Source organism: Parasteatoda tepidariorum, chromosome 3 (assembly GCF_043381705.1).
Source record: "Parasteatoda tepidariorum isolate YZ-2023 chromosome 3, CAS_Ptep_4.0, whole genome shotgun sequence".
NCBI lineage: Eukaryota > Metazoa > Arthropoda > Arachnida > Araneae > Theridiidae > Parasteatoda > Parasteatoda tepidariorum.
The window spans coordinates 16944666-16962575 of NC_092206.1; the positions used below are offsets into that span (position 1 = coordinate 16944666).

The following is a 17910-nucleotide window of genomic DNA, read 5'->3' on the forward strand; positions in this document are numbered from 1 at the left end:
TCTTTCTCTCTCTGTGTTTTATGTCCTTTCTTCTTTGTGTGTGATTGCGTGAATGTGACCCGCCCTATAAACGGGTTTGTGCCGGCCAGGTGGCCGAGTGGTTAGCGTGCCTGGCTACAATGGCTGCAGGTTCAAATCCCGCTCTGGGCATTGATGTTTCTCTCTGTGTTGTCTTCTGATGTGTGAATGTATGAATGTGGCCCACCCTATGAACGGGTATTTGTGGCAGAGTGACGTGGGTAATGTTGCTCGCCTCCGTGACTTTGGTTCACGGGTGCCAACTGGGCAACGATAAATGAGCAACACTTCCGGCATCTTCTAAGGTTCAGTGCCTGCCGTTATTAAAATTTAAAAAAAAGAAAGAAAAAAAAAACGGGTTTGTGGTTGTGTGACGTGGGTAACGAGTAGCAGTTCTGGCATTTCTGTGTCCAATGGGACAACCCCTAAGTGCCATTAAAAAAATTATTATTTCCCCCTACTTAAGTTTAAATATATGTAAACTTTTTTTAAACTTCTCTCTGACAATGAGTCTAAAAACTATATTTAGGGTGATCATTACGGAACACTCTACGCAATGATTGATTTTTAATTGGATTATAAAAATAGATTTAACGATTAAAATAAAAACATAGGTCTATTAAAAATAAATTTTAAATATAAAATGTTTTGCATTAAAAATTCAATTTTTCATTATTTTATCAAATCTTTGAATGAATATTAACTTGCCTTATTTCCACACTGAGAAAAGAGTATTTTATTTTATAACCATCGATGAACAGCCGACCCAATTTTATGGGTTTACGACTACTAATGTTCAACTCCGTAGCCTTGTAATTTTGAACCCAATCCAGAAGACAAGGGAACTCCTGGATCGAGTATTGGGAGAAGTTTTGCCTTCGTGGAGGACTTTTTGATGGAACTAACCCGTATTTGCGTTACATGGAGAGGAAGACCACGAGAATCTCCCACGGTTAGCCTGACTGCAAGGGGACTCTAACCCATGATCCGTCTACCACTGAGGATATTTCACGACAGCACTGTGGTCGGACCAAGCAGGATATGGTCAAAACTAATAGATTAAGAACGGAGTATGGTCAAAACTAGTAGAATATGGTAAAATTAACCGTGCTTCAGGCTCCATGGGAACACCATAAAACTCAGTAAGTTTTACCAAAAACACATTAGTCATGATTTTTGGCAAAATTAATAATAAAAATATAGTTTCATAATATATAATAAAATTTGGTAAGTTGTAATAAATTTTAGCCTTATACATTTTCTGATAAATATTCTTTTAATTTCGAAAAATTAAAACTAGATATAATTACTAACAAATTCTAACAACCGAAGAATTATTTTTTTAGAACTAAAATAAAAAGTCTGTCTAGAAAATAAAGTGATGTTTAAGGTGTGATTCAAGAAAGTAAGCTGTCAAGAGAACGTACTGTTTTCGGCCAGACTAAATAAATAGTGTGTCAAAACAGAAACTCAGCAAAACAAAAGACAAAGTTTCTCTTTTGGTAGATGTAGACAAAGCTATGCAAAATATTTTCTGAGTTTTTCAAAGAAATAAACTGCATAATGTTCTTTAACAATCTTAAAATTAGAAACTTGTTGCTTAGTACGATTTGAAATACCAACTAAGACTTTATCTCACAATTTTTCCTAATTAAATATGTTATTTGAAAAGTAAATTAATTTGCAACTTAATTAAGTTTTGTCAAATTTACATTTTTCGAACGAAATTCCTAATCTTATTCTTTACTTCATAATAAAGTTCAGAATTTTCGGTTCCAAAATAATTTTTATTTTTGTTCTAACAACTTTAAACGTTTATTTTTTATTCGAATTTTAAAACTTTTTAAGCAAACTCGTTAACATTGTATTTTTTACTTCTTTTCGGTTACCATATAAACAAAAAAATACCAAATAAATTGTTCAAATACAATATATTTTGGCTTTCATTACCAAAATTATGGTTTATAAAATTTCATTACAAGACAAAACGGCAATTTTACCACAATTTTGCTTCAGTGCATGAATAACAAATTGCATTTAGCTTTAGTTAGTCGATACTACACTGCTATATTGCAATAAGAAGCTTAGAAACTTCGTCTTCGTCTTACTTAATGCTTCATTTATTAAAGTAGAATACGTAGAATTTAAATTCTTTGTAATAAACTAAATTAAGCTGAGGAATAAAGTAAATTAAGCCTATTAGAATTTGAAAATAGGATCTAGTATTGAATAATATTAAATTCCAAAATTTTTACACAGCAAACTATGCTGAGATTGTATATTCTAAATATCTGGATAATATAACTAGCATAAAAATTAAATCTGATAAAATGTAAAGCTTTGATAAAAATTTATTTATCAACTGTAAATTTGCTATTTAAATTACTTGCTTTGGAATTTGTAGAGTAAATACATTGAAATATACACAGATTAAGCATTTCTGAAGAATGCGAAATATTTCCTAAATATCTTTCCTAAAATGATAATAATGAAGAAACAAATTGTTGCTTTTGCACCTTTATATTCTGCTTAAATTATTATTCTGGTAAATTTAGGTTGAAATAAAACCTAATAGTGAGCTGATGTCCACTTTTAGGTTTTAAAAGTGGAAAATTAAATTTAATTAAATCCCAAATAAGATTTTTATATAAATTAGTCTTTCGATTCATTTCTCTCTCAAACAGAAACAAAGCAAATTCGAAACAGATAACGTAAAGTTGACAAAGAAAAAATGAAAGAACACATAAAGGGGAAAAACAAAATTGGAAAAGTTGCGGTAGCCGAGAGATACATATGTCCGGGAAGATGGCATTTCCAAACGCTATAAGAGGAATTCATGTCTTTAACTAGGGAATTGGCTTTCATATAAATGAAACAAGACTCCGCAGCAGCAAGATGAACTGATGTGAAAGTGGTGTAAGGAGTTTTGAAATTATCTAAATTAAATTTATGCCCAAGGTTCCAACAATGAGCTGTTATCTATGATTTAACGAATTCTTGTTGATGGAGATATCTATCGTGTCGTGATGTAGCCAGAATATTGACAAAGTATGTCATAAATGCGTCAGTGATTTCAATTCTGAGTGAATCTTTAAGAGATTTTAATTTGGAGAACAGGTTCGAAAGTTACTTTATATCCAAAAACGGGTGTGATGTTTGCAATTTTGTTGCAAACGGAAAAGAAAAACAATGTAATAAAAAGTCCACTTGAAAGATCTTCTTCTAATCCTGCTCCCAGCTTTGCTTTTTTACATGAGATATCACGTGACACGCAGTTTACAATCTGAAATCATTTGAGATTAAAGTCTGTATAGATTGGCGAATAGTTAAACTTTGAGTTTATACAACTAAAGATAACGATTGTAAAAATTTTTGTTAAACAAAGCTGAACAATTTATAAAGCACAAATAAATGCTCATGAGGGCTCAGAGGAGAGAGCGTTCGCCTTCCAATGAGGTGAACCGGGTTCGAATCCCAACGATGGCTGATCGATATGAATTCCGCATCCGGCTTGCATAGACCACAGTGCTGACATAAAATATTCTCAGTGGCAGATGAATTAGGAGTTAGAGTCTCCTTGCAGTCAGGCTAACCGTGGGAGATTTCCATAGTTTTCCTCTCCATGTAAAGCAAATGCGGGTTAGTTCCCTCAAAAAGTCCTCCACGAAGGTAAATTTCTCCCAATACTTGATCTAGGAGTTCCCTTGTTTTCTGAATTGGATTCAAAATTACGAGACTGCGGAGTTGAACATTAGTAGTCGCAAACCCAAAATTGGGTCGGCTGCTCAACGACGGTTATAAGATAAAATAAATGCACAAAAACTAACATGCTATAGAGTTTCATTTCTGTAAACATGAAGACTTCTTAGTTTCAAACACAAAATGACAGAAGAAACCAAGCGACACACAGGTTACAATAAGGGAAGGAATATGGTTTAATCAATATGAGATGAAAAAGCTGGGAAAAGATAATCAACAAAAAAAGAAAGATAAGATACAGACATCTGTGGGCGAAATATAAAATATCCTTAAACTATAAGTCATATATGCTCAATCCTATGTTATATTTGTTTAATTTAAAACTTTGCATCATAATTATTGTCTTAATTTTAAAAAAATCTTATATTTTAAAGTTTTTTAATTCTAAAACGTCTTAACGTTTAACTCTTAAACGTTCCAAGTTTTCGGAATATTATCTTAAAAAATTATTATATATGTCTGTTCAACTATAACGTTATATATTCAACGTAATAAACAAATCACGATGGAAAAAAAATTCCCTGCTGTTTTCTATATTAAAAGTTAGAATGAGGTAAAATTTCAGTTTGAAGCCACGTTTAGAAATTCAAAATCAATATTCAATATGGAATGAATATAAGTGCAAAAATATCTCGATCCTGAAAAGTTTAATATAGGTTCCTATGCAAAAACAGCGTTTTAATCAAAATTTCATGTTAGCTTTTGGCATTGGAATTGTGTTCAAAAAACCTCCCTATCACTAAACTTTTTCTCTGCGTAAGGAAATATAAAAACACGAAATATATCTAGCTCTTGTTTCTGCATATTAATATTTGCTAACATTTTTTTCAAATTTTATTGAAATAAAAGTTGAAAAATTCTGCATCGGAAATATCAAAAAATGAAGTGGTTATTATTTTTTGATTGGCCTTCGATTCCTTAGTAAAATTAAAACTACGCTTAATTCTTTTTTCTGAAACGTTATTGAGATTCTGTAATAGTATCCTCTACACTGTAAAAAAATTATGGTAAAACTCATTTCTACCAAAACATGTTACGGAACAAAGAAATTAACATGGCATAATTTTTACAGTAGTAATTAACGTAAAAGCGCTGAATCACTGTAATAAAATAAATATTTCTGTAAAACTTATGATTAATATTTTACGGTAGAAATGGATTATACGGATGATGCATTCAAAGTTTGGTGCTTTATACTGTAATTTGATCTAGAATACTTTACAGTGAAAAAGTTTAGAAAATAATTATTTTCACAAATTTATCGAAAAATTTAGCATAATTACATTTTTAGGACTGCGTATTAAAATATGTTTTAGGGCTACGTGCAATAAATATCCTCTTAAGTCAGTTCAAAATACGTATAATTTTTTTCTCAAACGTTATTGAGATTATGTAATAGTGTCTTCTACACTATAAAAAGGTTACGGTAAAAAATACTGGCATTCAGAATGCCGGTACTTTTTACAGTAAAATCCATTTCTACCAAAACGGAACAAAAAAGTTGAGATGACATAATTTTTACAGTAATAATTACCGTAAAATCGCGGAATCACTGTAATAAAATAAATATTAATGTAAAAATCAGGAATAATTTTTTACAGTAAAAATGGATTATACGGATGATGCACCCAAAGTTTTTATACCGCAATTTGACCTAGAATACTTTACAGGGCATATTTTTATGAAAAGGTTTAAATCATAGTTTATTTCACAAAATCATAAAAAAATTCAGCACAACTACATTTTAAAGACTGCGTATTAAAATATGCTTTAAGGCTACGAGTAGTAAATATTCTCTTAAGACAGTTCAATTCATTCAAAAAATTGTGAAAATATATACTGAACAAAATCATAGAAAAACTTAAAAGTAACTTAAAAGTAATCAGGATAATCGCAATTTTAAGACTGCGTATTAAAATAAGTTTTAAGGCTACGTGTAGAAAATATCTTCTTATGCTAGCTCAGGGGTGTCAAACTCAAAAGCTAACTTGGGCCAAATAAACAATGCTTAACTTTCGGTGGGCCGCAAAAAAAAAAAAAATATTTGTGTTTATAGAAACAAATCTTTTTATTTTCAATAGTACATTGTAATAAACATATATAAAGTAAAATTATTGTTTGATATCTCTTCGCTGCTACTATCTTTCCTATTTCGGGAGAAATTTTATTGGCCGAGACTACTTTAAAAATTGACCTATCGTGAGCGTTATTAATACGGTTTAGGACAGGAGATTTATTTCCATTCATAACAGAAAATAATTGCTCGGACTGATAAGTACTTCCAAACATGGAAAAAATTTCATATGCGAATTTTCGAGTATTTTCAAACTTAGCAGGTAAATATTTGTAAAATTCAGGCACACCCACTTCAATGAATTTTGCCTTCAAATTTGAGTCGCACTGAATCTCAATCACTACCATTTGCATATTACTGGGTACTGAATCTATATTTATTGAGAAAATCGAAGAAAACAAACAAGATTTGTCTTCCAATGAATTAAAATCTTCAAACCTTATTTCAAATTCTGTTCTAAGATAGTAAATTTTTTCTGTGTATTTTTGATACGATGCAGTTTCCCTGGAAGGGCAAGTGCCGCAAGCCAATTAGAATTTTACATTTTCGCCCGTACAATTTAAAATGATCCGTATAGTTTATAAATAAAGTATATTATAATTTTATATGCTAGTTTCTATTCTAATTAATATTTCTATTTTATTTTTACTTTGCGTCGAACATATTGACTGGGCCACAAAAATGTTCATCTCGGGCCGCGAGTTTGACACCCCTGTGCTAGCTCAATTTATTTCAACAATTGTGAAAGTACATATCGAAATCGAATTTAAGTTGAATGAAATCGATTTTCATTTGTAAAATAAGTAAAAAAATTAATCCAAATTTTGTTTAGTTCAGTCAGATTTGAGCTTTTTGATATAGGTTAAGTCTTAAAAAATACTCCCTGTTCTTCCTGCCTTAATTATTTAAAAATGATATTCATTGAGAAAGTAATATTTTCTATTTGTTAAAAATAAACATTTTGGATTGAAAAAAAAAGAAAATATAATATTGAATTGAAATAAAGATAAATTTAATTGAAAATAATATTAAAAAAAATTAAAAATAAGCAAAAAGAATATTTTATGCGACTGGAATTTGAACTTTTTCTTACCTAAGATACAAGACTACTTTTTTGAGACAAGTTTTAACTAAATCATTTAACTAAAACTAATATAAAATATTTCCATAAAATACAACCAAAAAACATTTGCATAGAATATAGAAATTCATTATTATATTTTATTATTATTTTTAACTGATATAGCTATTTTCCGAAATTCATTTTTTTATATTACTCTCAGAATAACTGCTCCTTATATTTATTATATATTACTAATATTTTACTATAAACATTTTATAATAATACTTGAGATGCAGAAAAAATCTTTAAATGCGGAAAATAAATAGAGAAATTTTTTTAAATTAATTTTAAGAAAAAATTTGTTCCGATGCGTCAAAACAAATTTTTTTAGAATAAATTATCCTTCTGTATTTTTATAATAATTAGAATTTTAAAAAAACAACTATTATAATTTCGTGGAGCTCATTGCAATAATGAAATTTTCCTCTTTTTTTTCCTTTTTTTTTTAAACTAAATTTTTGTAGAGACTGAAATAATTTGAAATCTTTCGAAAGGATATATTTAATAATTTATTGAATTTAGAAACATTTTAATGACATCTTCTGACAGACACTAAATTTCTTTTTGAAAAAAATCAAAGTTATTAAAATTAGAGAGAATAAAGTTTTTATAAATTAAAATCATGTAAACATGCATGCATTGATCAGCTAAATAGAAGTCTTAAATGCATGTTTCAATTTTATGCGTATAGATTTCGAAATCTGCTTTTACTCTTGCCATATAACTTTACAAACTAATTATATTTTGAATGGTCTATCGAAGAAAATATATGTTTTTTTAATGTATTTTGAGTTTATATCGAAATTTGCTTGATCTAGTGTCATATAACTTTGCGAAAGAAAGATATTTGAAATGCCTTGCGGCAAAAGTATATGTTTTTAATCATAATTTTAAATATATTTCATTCGTAAAGTGTCTGAAACTTTGAAGAAATTGTACTTTGAAGCATCTACTGACAAAAATTTGTGTTTTTCTAAATATATTTAGGAATATTAAAAAAACTGCCCTAATGCCTACTATAAATTTAATAATGCCTTAAAAACAAAGAAAGCATTTACCGAAATCTGCGTTTACTAAAACAACACAACAAAGGAATTCAAAGTATTTAACAACGAAAGATTACATATTTTATTGATTATTTTTCTGTGCAGAACCATGAAAAAGTTTTTTTTTAAAATTATCTTTTTTCATACTTTTTCGATTCATTAAGTCTTTAAAAAAGATTGCGCTTTATTCTTTTTTCGTATATCTTTTTGTATAACTAGTGAGAAAAATTTATCCAAATCTGATTAACCGTTATTAGCAGGTAACTAATGAGTGATGTTTTTCGGTATTAGATTAGCAATAAAAATATAAATTAAACTGGAATATTAATTAATGTAGAAAAAATATAATAAAAGACTAATATAAATTAAACTGAAATATTAATTAATGTAACAAAAAAGTTAATAAAAGACTAATATAAATTAAACTGAAATATTAATTAACGTAACAAAAAAGTTAATAAAAGTCTATATCGCAACAATTGATACTTTCCTTGTGTTTGGGGGAAATTTTAATTGAGTATAAGTTGGAGTCGAGTTCTTAGGAAAGATCGGAGTCGGAGTTTTATTCTAACATTTCAATTACTGACTCGATAGGTCTGATAAACACTAAGATCACTCCTAAACAGAATCATCTGTAGTTTAGTTTAATACAATGAATAATGTTACGAGTTTCAAGTATCTCTCCTGAACCGACTAATTGAAAATATCAAAAGGTTTTTAGGATCGGAGATTAAAATTGTTCCTTTTTGCCCGTTTTGCTCCCGCCTTTTTGTAAAGACTTTCTCTATATGTATTGGACAAAACGGTTTTTCCCTGTTTTGCGTACTAATCATAAGCGGATTAAAACTGTCTGTTCAAATTTCAGTTTCTGCAAGGTAGTTTTGCTTACCGTACGGTAACTATACCTTTTGTCGAATTCTTTTAGGGTTATTTCTTAAACATGTTTTTTTTTTCAACAATTTTTTTATGATTTTAAACATAAAACTGTAATTGAATCACGATTCTATTGTGAAATTTACACTCTGCCCGATTATTATATTTCTTTAGATATAATTTTTAGGCTGGGATAGGGTTGTTGGTAGGGTGTTGGGCCAAGAGGTCCAAGAGATCGTGATTTCGATCCCCGCCGGTAGGAGACTCCCCGTGCAGACAATGGTAACTAGTGCATGTTAAATCTGTCAGGTCACAAAGGCCTCCATGTTCCCTTAATCAATCATACCTCTGGATGTAGTGAATTGCAGATAGATCATTCTCTAGTTCAGATCAAAATTACGATATATGTATGACTGAATGGGTCAGCCCTATAAACGGGCTGTGACGCGCGTGTAGCTGAAGTCGTATTCCTGGCCATAGATGGCGCCATTGAAAAACAAGAAACGCACCTTCTGCCTTAAATTCACTTGGTTTCACAAAGCAGTACTGCTGGTATTGGCAAGTGTCATTAGAAACAACAACGAGAGATATAGTTTTTTTTTCTCATTCATTTTTATATGGGTGGCCACTACAGTTTTTAACGTTTTCCACTTAAATATCATTTCAATAAATACGAGTTTAAAAAAGAAAAAAAAAACATGTTTTTTTCACATTGGGACACTAAAGCTGCTGTAGCTCCGGGGACAAAGCGTGAGTCTTCCAGTGAGGAGATCCGAGTTCGAATCCTCGACTGGTCGCACCAACCACGATGATGATAGAGTTATTTGATATAGGTTTTGTTACAGAAGAACTGAGTAAGTTAAAATGGCAGAGTTTCCTTTTTGTTAAAATAACAGAACGTATCTGCTGAAGAAACAGGTGTCTATTTTTAAATAACAGTTTTTTTCTGAGAAATAAAGAGTTTTAACCTGACAATTGTTTCCTGTAAATCTAACAATATATTTTTTTTGGTACGATGTTCAAATTTCAGAACTCTAGCTCAATGATCCTGAATTTAAAAGAAAATCCTAACAACGTTCCGTATTAAGGATAAACAAAAAAATTTAGTAAATGCAAAAGAAATTTTGAAGAAAAAAAAATAGAATAGTTAACAGTTTGATTTATAACAATGGATAATATTAAAGTAATGAGAAAAATTCAAATGATACAACCGAATTGAATTTTTTGAACTTTTTAGAAGTTTTCAAGGCTGACAAAAGTCATTAAACGTTCATATTTAGTAATTATAAGAGCAGCACATCAGCATCTCCTAGAATGTGACACTCCTAGGATGTGTTGGACACCTACGCTCAAACTCTTCCCTTTTTATATTATGGCAAATTGTTCTATTAAAGAGTTTAAAAATAACAAAAAAAAGTGTAGTATAATGTAAATATAAACATGTCTGCTTTTATTTTCAACAAAAATCTCAAAATTCACCGAGAAAAAATACAATCATCATTGATGTATTCTCCTTTAAAATCCTCACAATTGAAAAGGAAATCAATAAATGTTGAACAATAACAGAATTGTTCCATTTTTGTTTGAATCTCAGTGGGTTTGATTCGTCACTTAGAGCTTTTAGGAAGAAAAAAAACACATTCCGGGTAGGAACTCAGTAATAGTTTAGTATATTTTATTTCTTGTGATATTTCCCGAATAAGAGAGAGGCTGAAGGCACAAAGTAAAGGAAGGAAATAAATAAACTATCTAAGAAGATTTAGGAAGGAAAATGTTATGGTAACTTAAGCCTAGATTACTTATTGTTGCAATATAAGAAAAGGATGATGAAGTTAGAAGAAAAGGTTTACTGAGAAAGAGACTTAAAATATTTATGGGAATAATATGTACAAATATAACTGAAAATTATGAATAATATATAAAATCAGATGACAAATAATTGCATAAATACTAAAACAACGGTGAGGTGGTCTCATATGCTATTAATAAATTACAAAAAAAATGAAACTTAAAAGAGGATTTCGAAAATGTATTATTTTCTTTGTCTAAAATTGTTCCGTTTTTTATTATATAACTGATCAAAAGATGCATTAAAGTTTCATGCAGCACTATTTTTTTATAATTCGTTGAAGATTGCACATCTATTTTGAAAGTTTATTTTGCTTGATGTTGATGTTCGTACTGTTAAAAAGCTGTTTAAATAAAGTTTATTTTCTTTTCTTATTACCAAAAGGCATATTATTTAATTTTCTTGTGTATTAGCCTGTTCTTGTAATTTAAACTAGAATACCTCGCAATTTAAAAAAATTAGTGCACTGAGGAAGCCTATTTGGCCTGATATATGTTTCATTTAGAAAGTATTACAATTACTCTATTTAAGTTTAGTTAATCTATCACAAATACATGTTATTATTTTTATTTATTAACAAAAGTAATACAATTTGTTTTTTTAAAATGATAGTTTGTTTAAAAACACTTACTTATCAAAGTTTAAATTCAAGCAGTAAAAGTCTTAAATATTTAGATTTACTTAAGAAAATCTTCTAAGTGAAAAAGAAAAACATTTTTTATACAAAACAATAAAAATTATTGCTACATAAGTCTGAATTTATATAAATATTGCTTTTAAAAGTACTTTTAAATGAAAGTCAGTGTTTATTTTTTTGAAAAATGTTCCGAAAACATTTTTCTGGAATATATTTTAAGATCTCAACAAGGATTCTGTGGAGCTTAAAAATACCAGAGCATGCAAAGAATTATACAGCCTAACATAATTTTGCCATAAAGTCTTATCAATTATATCATTTACATTTTATTGCTAATTAATGTTATTTGCTCTAATTAAGTATACTTATTTTAAAAAGATCCATTAAAAATTAAAAAGTGCTGAAATTTTTCTACTGATACACTTTTTTAAGAAATAGATTTGGAATATTTTGCTGCAATTTCAAATACGTCAGAAATATTATCTTAATTGGGTGCTCCAGTGTACGACGAAGAATTAAAATCGTTAAATGTAATTACCATTATTTTATTTTAAGTGCTCTAGTATAATTTTATTATCGCTCATTACAGTATCCCTCCTAAGTCTCGCAGTCTCTATTTTTATCATTTTTTGCCTTTAACTTTCTCGTGACGAAAAATATTTGTTTGGCATTTAAAACGCTGTCTGGTGAAAAGTATCCGAACTCCAAAGTGTCTCAAAGAGTTCTGAAACACACATTAAAATAATTTTTTCAAAAATACGATAATAAGTATTAATAGAATAAACATTCCAATGACTAAAATTCGTGATTTTTGATAAACTTTTGACTTTTTAAAAAAAAAAAATCAAAATTTGTTCACAAGGATAAATATAGATGGAGTTTCTGAACAGACATAAGGTAAATAGTTAGGTTTTTAATTTAGATTTAAAGAGTCAAAACTAAGTTCAGCAATCAAAAATGACTTCGTGTAGTTTAAATATTTTGTTTCACGAGATACAAAGGGAGGCTGCAAGCTAGATCGGTAATGATGATTACCAAGTTATGATCTGACTATGCATTACTAACCTACCATTACAACATTATAAAAACTTTTCGTAACCTGAACACCAAAAAGGTGGACAACTACTTTACACTGAAGTGGTGTTCCATTGCACCAAAACTCAAGTATATTGTTTGGTGCTGTTAAGCACCAAGAATGTTCTTTTGCGCTACTTGGTGCGTATTAGCAGCCACCAACTACCCTGTTTGTTATTTAATAACACTAAAAATTATAACTACAGTAAGATACGGTACATATAAGAATCAATAAAGTTATTTTTACAAGACAATGTAAAGAAGAAATCAGAAATTTAGATTGCATACGTACTAAATTCTGAAATTGTATGCGTACTAAATTCCGAATGCGTACGATTGCATGCGTACACTAAATCTGAAAATAAAATAAGTTTGTAAGCAAATCCCTCGTGTTTCAGAGAGAATATTAAGAACTGGGCTTAACAGAGCAGAAGCTGATATAAATAATACAATAAAAAAATTATTTAATACAGTTTATAGAGACTCTGAAATTGAAAGATAAATATCTTTATTACACAACCGAAAAACATACATATTTCTAACGGCGCACTGTAGTTTCTGCAGATGAAAATCAGAATTGAAGACAGCCGCTAACACTCTCAAAACTCGTTATCGATTGTAAACAATTACTGGCGAAATCTACACGTGCCAACATTAGAGTTTTCGGAAGCGAAAATATTTAACGTATGGTGTTAAGGTGAGTGATATTGGGGCTAACTTTTAGCATTATCAGTGTTCAGAGTCTTCATACATCCTTTAAACTCTATATTATTTGGTTTAACTGGAAAAAAAAGTGTGCCTTCACACAAATTTTAGGGTTGTTCAAAATCCAATTATTTATACTGAGTTATTTTTTATTGCAATTTTGAAATTTTATGAAGATGAACGTTATTCTTTTTGTTCTTTATAGGACTGTATGCAGAGAATCATGGATTTGTACAAAATATGATGTATGATTCTTACTTTGATGATTTTTTCTTAATGGGACCAAATGATACTGCGTCCACTCCTCATTGGTGGGACAAAGCTGAGCCTTTATGGATAACGGCAGAAAAACAAGGATTGAAAAGTGCTCTTTACTGGTGGGACGGATGTCAAGTAAGTTTTTATTTATTTACTATTTTTTATGCCACATTATTTCCTGAATATGTGATCAAAAGTTTGACCATAAGGGAAATATACATGATATAAAAGGACAACAAACAGAAATCATTCTATATTCCATGTTCAAGTGTTCTATTTTCATTAATCAGTGAGTAGCCAGTGGCCGATGGACTCTCACAACTTAGTAGCTACTTTTTCTTAACGAATCGGTGATTGATGTCGATATGTCCTTTTCTTAATAGCCTCTTTTTGCGAACTATTTATTTTTGCTTGGATTAAATTATATTTCTTAAAATAATTTGTATTATTTAATCTATGGTTATTAAAAATTAATTCAACAGTAAAAAATATTATAAATATGCGATAAAATTTAGTTAAACAAATTGATGTTAATGAACTTTTTTTTAAATATTTGGGGAGGCAAAAAACATTTAATGTATACATTACAGCTTTGAAATATGTGAATTGTTAAAGAACTCTTCTTTCACATAAATCTTTCAACCACAAATTGATGGTTTCTGAAGGATCTAAATTTTGAATCAAAGACATTGAACATTTTAATGAAAAAGAGTTCTGTTTTTTTTCTCTGCATTGATGTACTTTTATAATTTAATAATTTTCAAAAAAAAAAAGGACTGGTTGTTTATTTAATTTAAGGCGCTCTCTTTTGTTGATTTGAAACGTGGCGAGTGACTAGTGGTCATTTTCATGTCTATTTTTTACTCTTTTTCTCGACATGTTACACATTTACGACTAGTATTCCTACGCATTTCCTTTCAGATTATTTTGTGACCCAAGTACGCTCGATACATACTCGAAATCCATCGATACATACCCGAAATACATCGTCACTCTATACATACTCGAAATTACTCGTTGTATCGAGCGTACGCTGGATTCGTACGCTCGATACAAAAACATAAAGTTGTGATGAGTTTTACCACATCTCATCATTCTACAAGTTTTCATGTTTATTTCAAATGTATTAGACATTAGCCAAATAAAAATAGTTTATAAACGCATGTATTTAAGCCTATGTAATAAATGAACGATGTTAACTTAATGGCGCAAGAATTTTAAAAGGATTAATTATTTCCCATTATAATTTAGAGGTATAGAGACATTAGTATCACATTATTCATTAACGTATGATTTACATAAAAATGTGTCATGGTTTCCTAAGCAGTTTAGTGACACAATTGTTTTGGTTCTTTCACAATTCTATTTTTTCAATTACATAATGTCCGCTATTGTACAATGGAATCGAGACATTACCGTATCCACCGGCAAAAAAATAAATTCACAATTTCTGTGAGGTTACGTTAGAGAGCGATATACATAGATAAAATAAAAGGAAGTTTAAACAAAAAAAAATGCATGCAAAAAAGTTTAAACGCTTTTGAGGTAAAATATTCGATTAACTAAAAACTAGCTCACTAATGAGCTTAACCTGAACGAATAAAAAGAGTGTATTTTATTTTTGCTTCCCCCATTTATAAAAAAATTTAATAATGTAGTTAATTGCCCACTGTCACGTGAATTGATTATTTCGGCACTTAATAACTCACTAAAAACAGTCAAAAAGCTTAACTTACTATTACAAAATTATATTTACCTAATTTATGAAGGCATATTAAATTTATATTGCATTTTTTCGCATAGTAAGATTGCATTATGTTGCATTCTTTTGAAACATGCATAGGAATTTTGAAAGCTGTTTCTTGTTAACATTAAATATATTCATCTTTTTACACTTTTTATTCGTATAATATTGAGTATAAACACTTAAAAATAATGCTTTTGCTATCGTGTGTTCCATTTAGAGCTACACAATATCGTTAACAATATCATTTCGATATCAGTGCATGAGTTTGAAAGCATGTTCGTATGATGATTATCTAAAATATTAAAATTCTTCAAAAACAATGTTAATATGTTGAGTAAAAATTGCTGACTGAATGTTATGAAAACTGTTTCATACAGTTATAATTATAAAAATAAAAAAAAAACATTATGCTGAAAGTTATAAATATTTTTATTTAAACTATAAAACGCCTGAAAGGAATTTTGTTATTCCTGAAACAAAAATTTTTTATTCTATAAAAGACAATTATTTATAAAAGACAAAAAAAGTGTAGCATGGAGAGTAACAAAACAACACTATTTCTGAATTATTATTTTTAAGAAGAGGAAATTTAACGTTAAAAAAATTTTATTTCATAGACATAGTTGTGTTTTGGAAGAAAGCAAAAATATTATTTCCGAAAGAAAGGGGCAAAATGGCATTTACAAAAGTTTAAAAAAAAATACACAATATATAAATATACAAAAAAATACACAATAGTAAACAATTATGATACTAGAAAAAAGGAACATTATAATTTTTGTGCGACAAAATTAAAATCAAAATCACATTTCTTCTCTTTCGTCTAATATTAAGAAGAAAAGGCAAAGTAGATTTGTCAAAGTAGATTTCGTTTCATTTTATATACATACGCAAGCAACATTTCTATTAATTTTGCTTATCTCTCAGATATAACTTCTAATAATGTTGATTATTATCGAAGTATCATATGTTTGAGAAAAATACGAAGTTCTGATTCCAGACGACAAAAAACAAAACAAATTTTTTAAGAAAAAATATTTTTTATAATAAAATAAATTGATAAAAAAATAATTATACACATAAAAAATTATTATTTGAGCGGAATTATATGTGGATAAATAAATGTTACTATTGTTTGCAAAAATTATTTGATTCCCTTAAAAAGTTCCCGAAATATGGCGAGTAAAATTAGCATCAAGGGTTGCAAACTTTCAACTGTTCTCTTGCCTACACTATTGAGTCCATATTTTCAATATTTTGGCTTCCCACCTTCATACTTTGAGGATCAAAAATCAAAATCCGACTTACAAAAAGGTACACATATCAAGAGAAAGTGCACTTTTGTAATTTCGTACCTTAAAATATGGTCTGCATCAATTAAATAACCTCAATCCTTAAAATCGAGTCTTTGTACGCCCGGCACTCAGGTTGCCGGTACTTTTCTTCATACAATTCATTTTTACCGCAACAGGTTACGAAACAAAAAAAATCTGATAGCCATAAATTTTGCCTTAATAATTACCGTGGAATCCCTAAATCCGTCTAATTAAATAAATATATCTGTAAAAATTAAGGTACATTATTTTACGGTAAAAATGGATTTTACGGATGACGCAACCTAAGTTCCGATACTTTATACCATAACTTGATCCGGCGTATTTTACATTGCACTTAGTGCTCACTTCTGAAGCATGATTTCTTTAAATCCTGTTTATATTTTCTACCATAAATTTTTACGATATAAAAGTACTGGCTAACTTAAAATGGGTACTTCATACCTCACGGCGTATAATTTTACAGTGCATTTCATAAGTACATATAGCATATAGTGCATTTTATAAGAGAGTGTGCTTGGGTGGTGCAGTTGGTTTGTCGTCGGCCTTCTGAACCCAAGTCAGCTGGTTCGATCCCCGGCCCAGACACCGGATTTTCGGGATGCGGAAAATCCTCAGCGGCCATGTCGTATGATTATGTGGCATGTAAAAGATCCCTGGAGTGCCTTATTGGCTCTTGGCATTCCCGGCAAAATTAAATTCCTAGTGCACTTCAGCATCCAAATAGAGTCTCGGTGCTGCCGTCTAGTGTGGCAGAAACTAGATGTCCAAATTAACATGGCCAACGGTATCTAATCCATTGTGGTGGTCCTGAAAGAGTGGATACCACTTCTGGAGAACGCACTAGGTCTGCTCATCGGGAAGACTGATTATGCAGCTCATTGGAAATATTAAAAAGAAATCATAAGAGCTGAAGACAGTTACAATAGTTTCTTGTGGGTATTAAATGAATTCATTAATAAGAAAATTCATATTTCTAATGTATGAGCAATAGATTCATTGTTAAAAATTTTTAATATTAATTATAGAAAATAATTGCTTTGGTTGGTACTGCTTCGTGTTATTAAACGAATTTTTTTTAAAAATATAAAACTGATTACCAAAACACAGTCAAAGCAATTAAAGAAAAACTTCAGTTTTAGAATGTTACTATTAACAGAATTTAAGAATGAATGAATTATTTTTAAAATTCTTCTCACTTTAATAAAAGATAATTAGTTTTATAAATTAGAATGTACTGCTTCTATATTGTGTTACTATTTTCCGTTTTTCTGCCCCATCATTTTGAAGTATAATACAGCAGCCAATTGTTTGATTTTTTAAATCTTAGCATTCTTTCATTGGATTTAAAAGGATAGAGATTTTACAATTGGTTTCTCTTTTAATTAACCATTTTGTATAGGTAAATGAAAT

At 29.4% G+C, this 17910-nt stretch overlaps 1 protein-coding gene across 4 annotated transcripts in view; it reads left to right on the forward strand.

Annotated features, from left to right (window-relative positions):
* LOC107438564 (glycerophosphocholine cholinephosphodiesterase ENPP6) overlaps nucleotides 1-17910 on the forward strand; it is an 80048-nt gene that overhangs the window by 23780 nt on the left and 38358 nt on the right. For all 4 annotated transcript variants that reach the window (XR_011636351.1, XR_011636350.1, XM_043047481.2 and 1 more), the window contains exon 2: nucleotides 13364-13551. Coding sequence is in view for 2 of the 4 variants with exons in the window: in XM_043047481.2 (XP_042903415.1) it covers nucleotides 13364-13551 (188 nt within the window). In the remaining 2 variants the exon portion in view is untranslated. The remainder of the gene's footprint in view (nucleotides 1-13363; nucleotides 13552-17910) is intronic.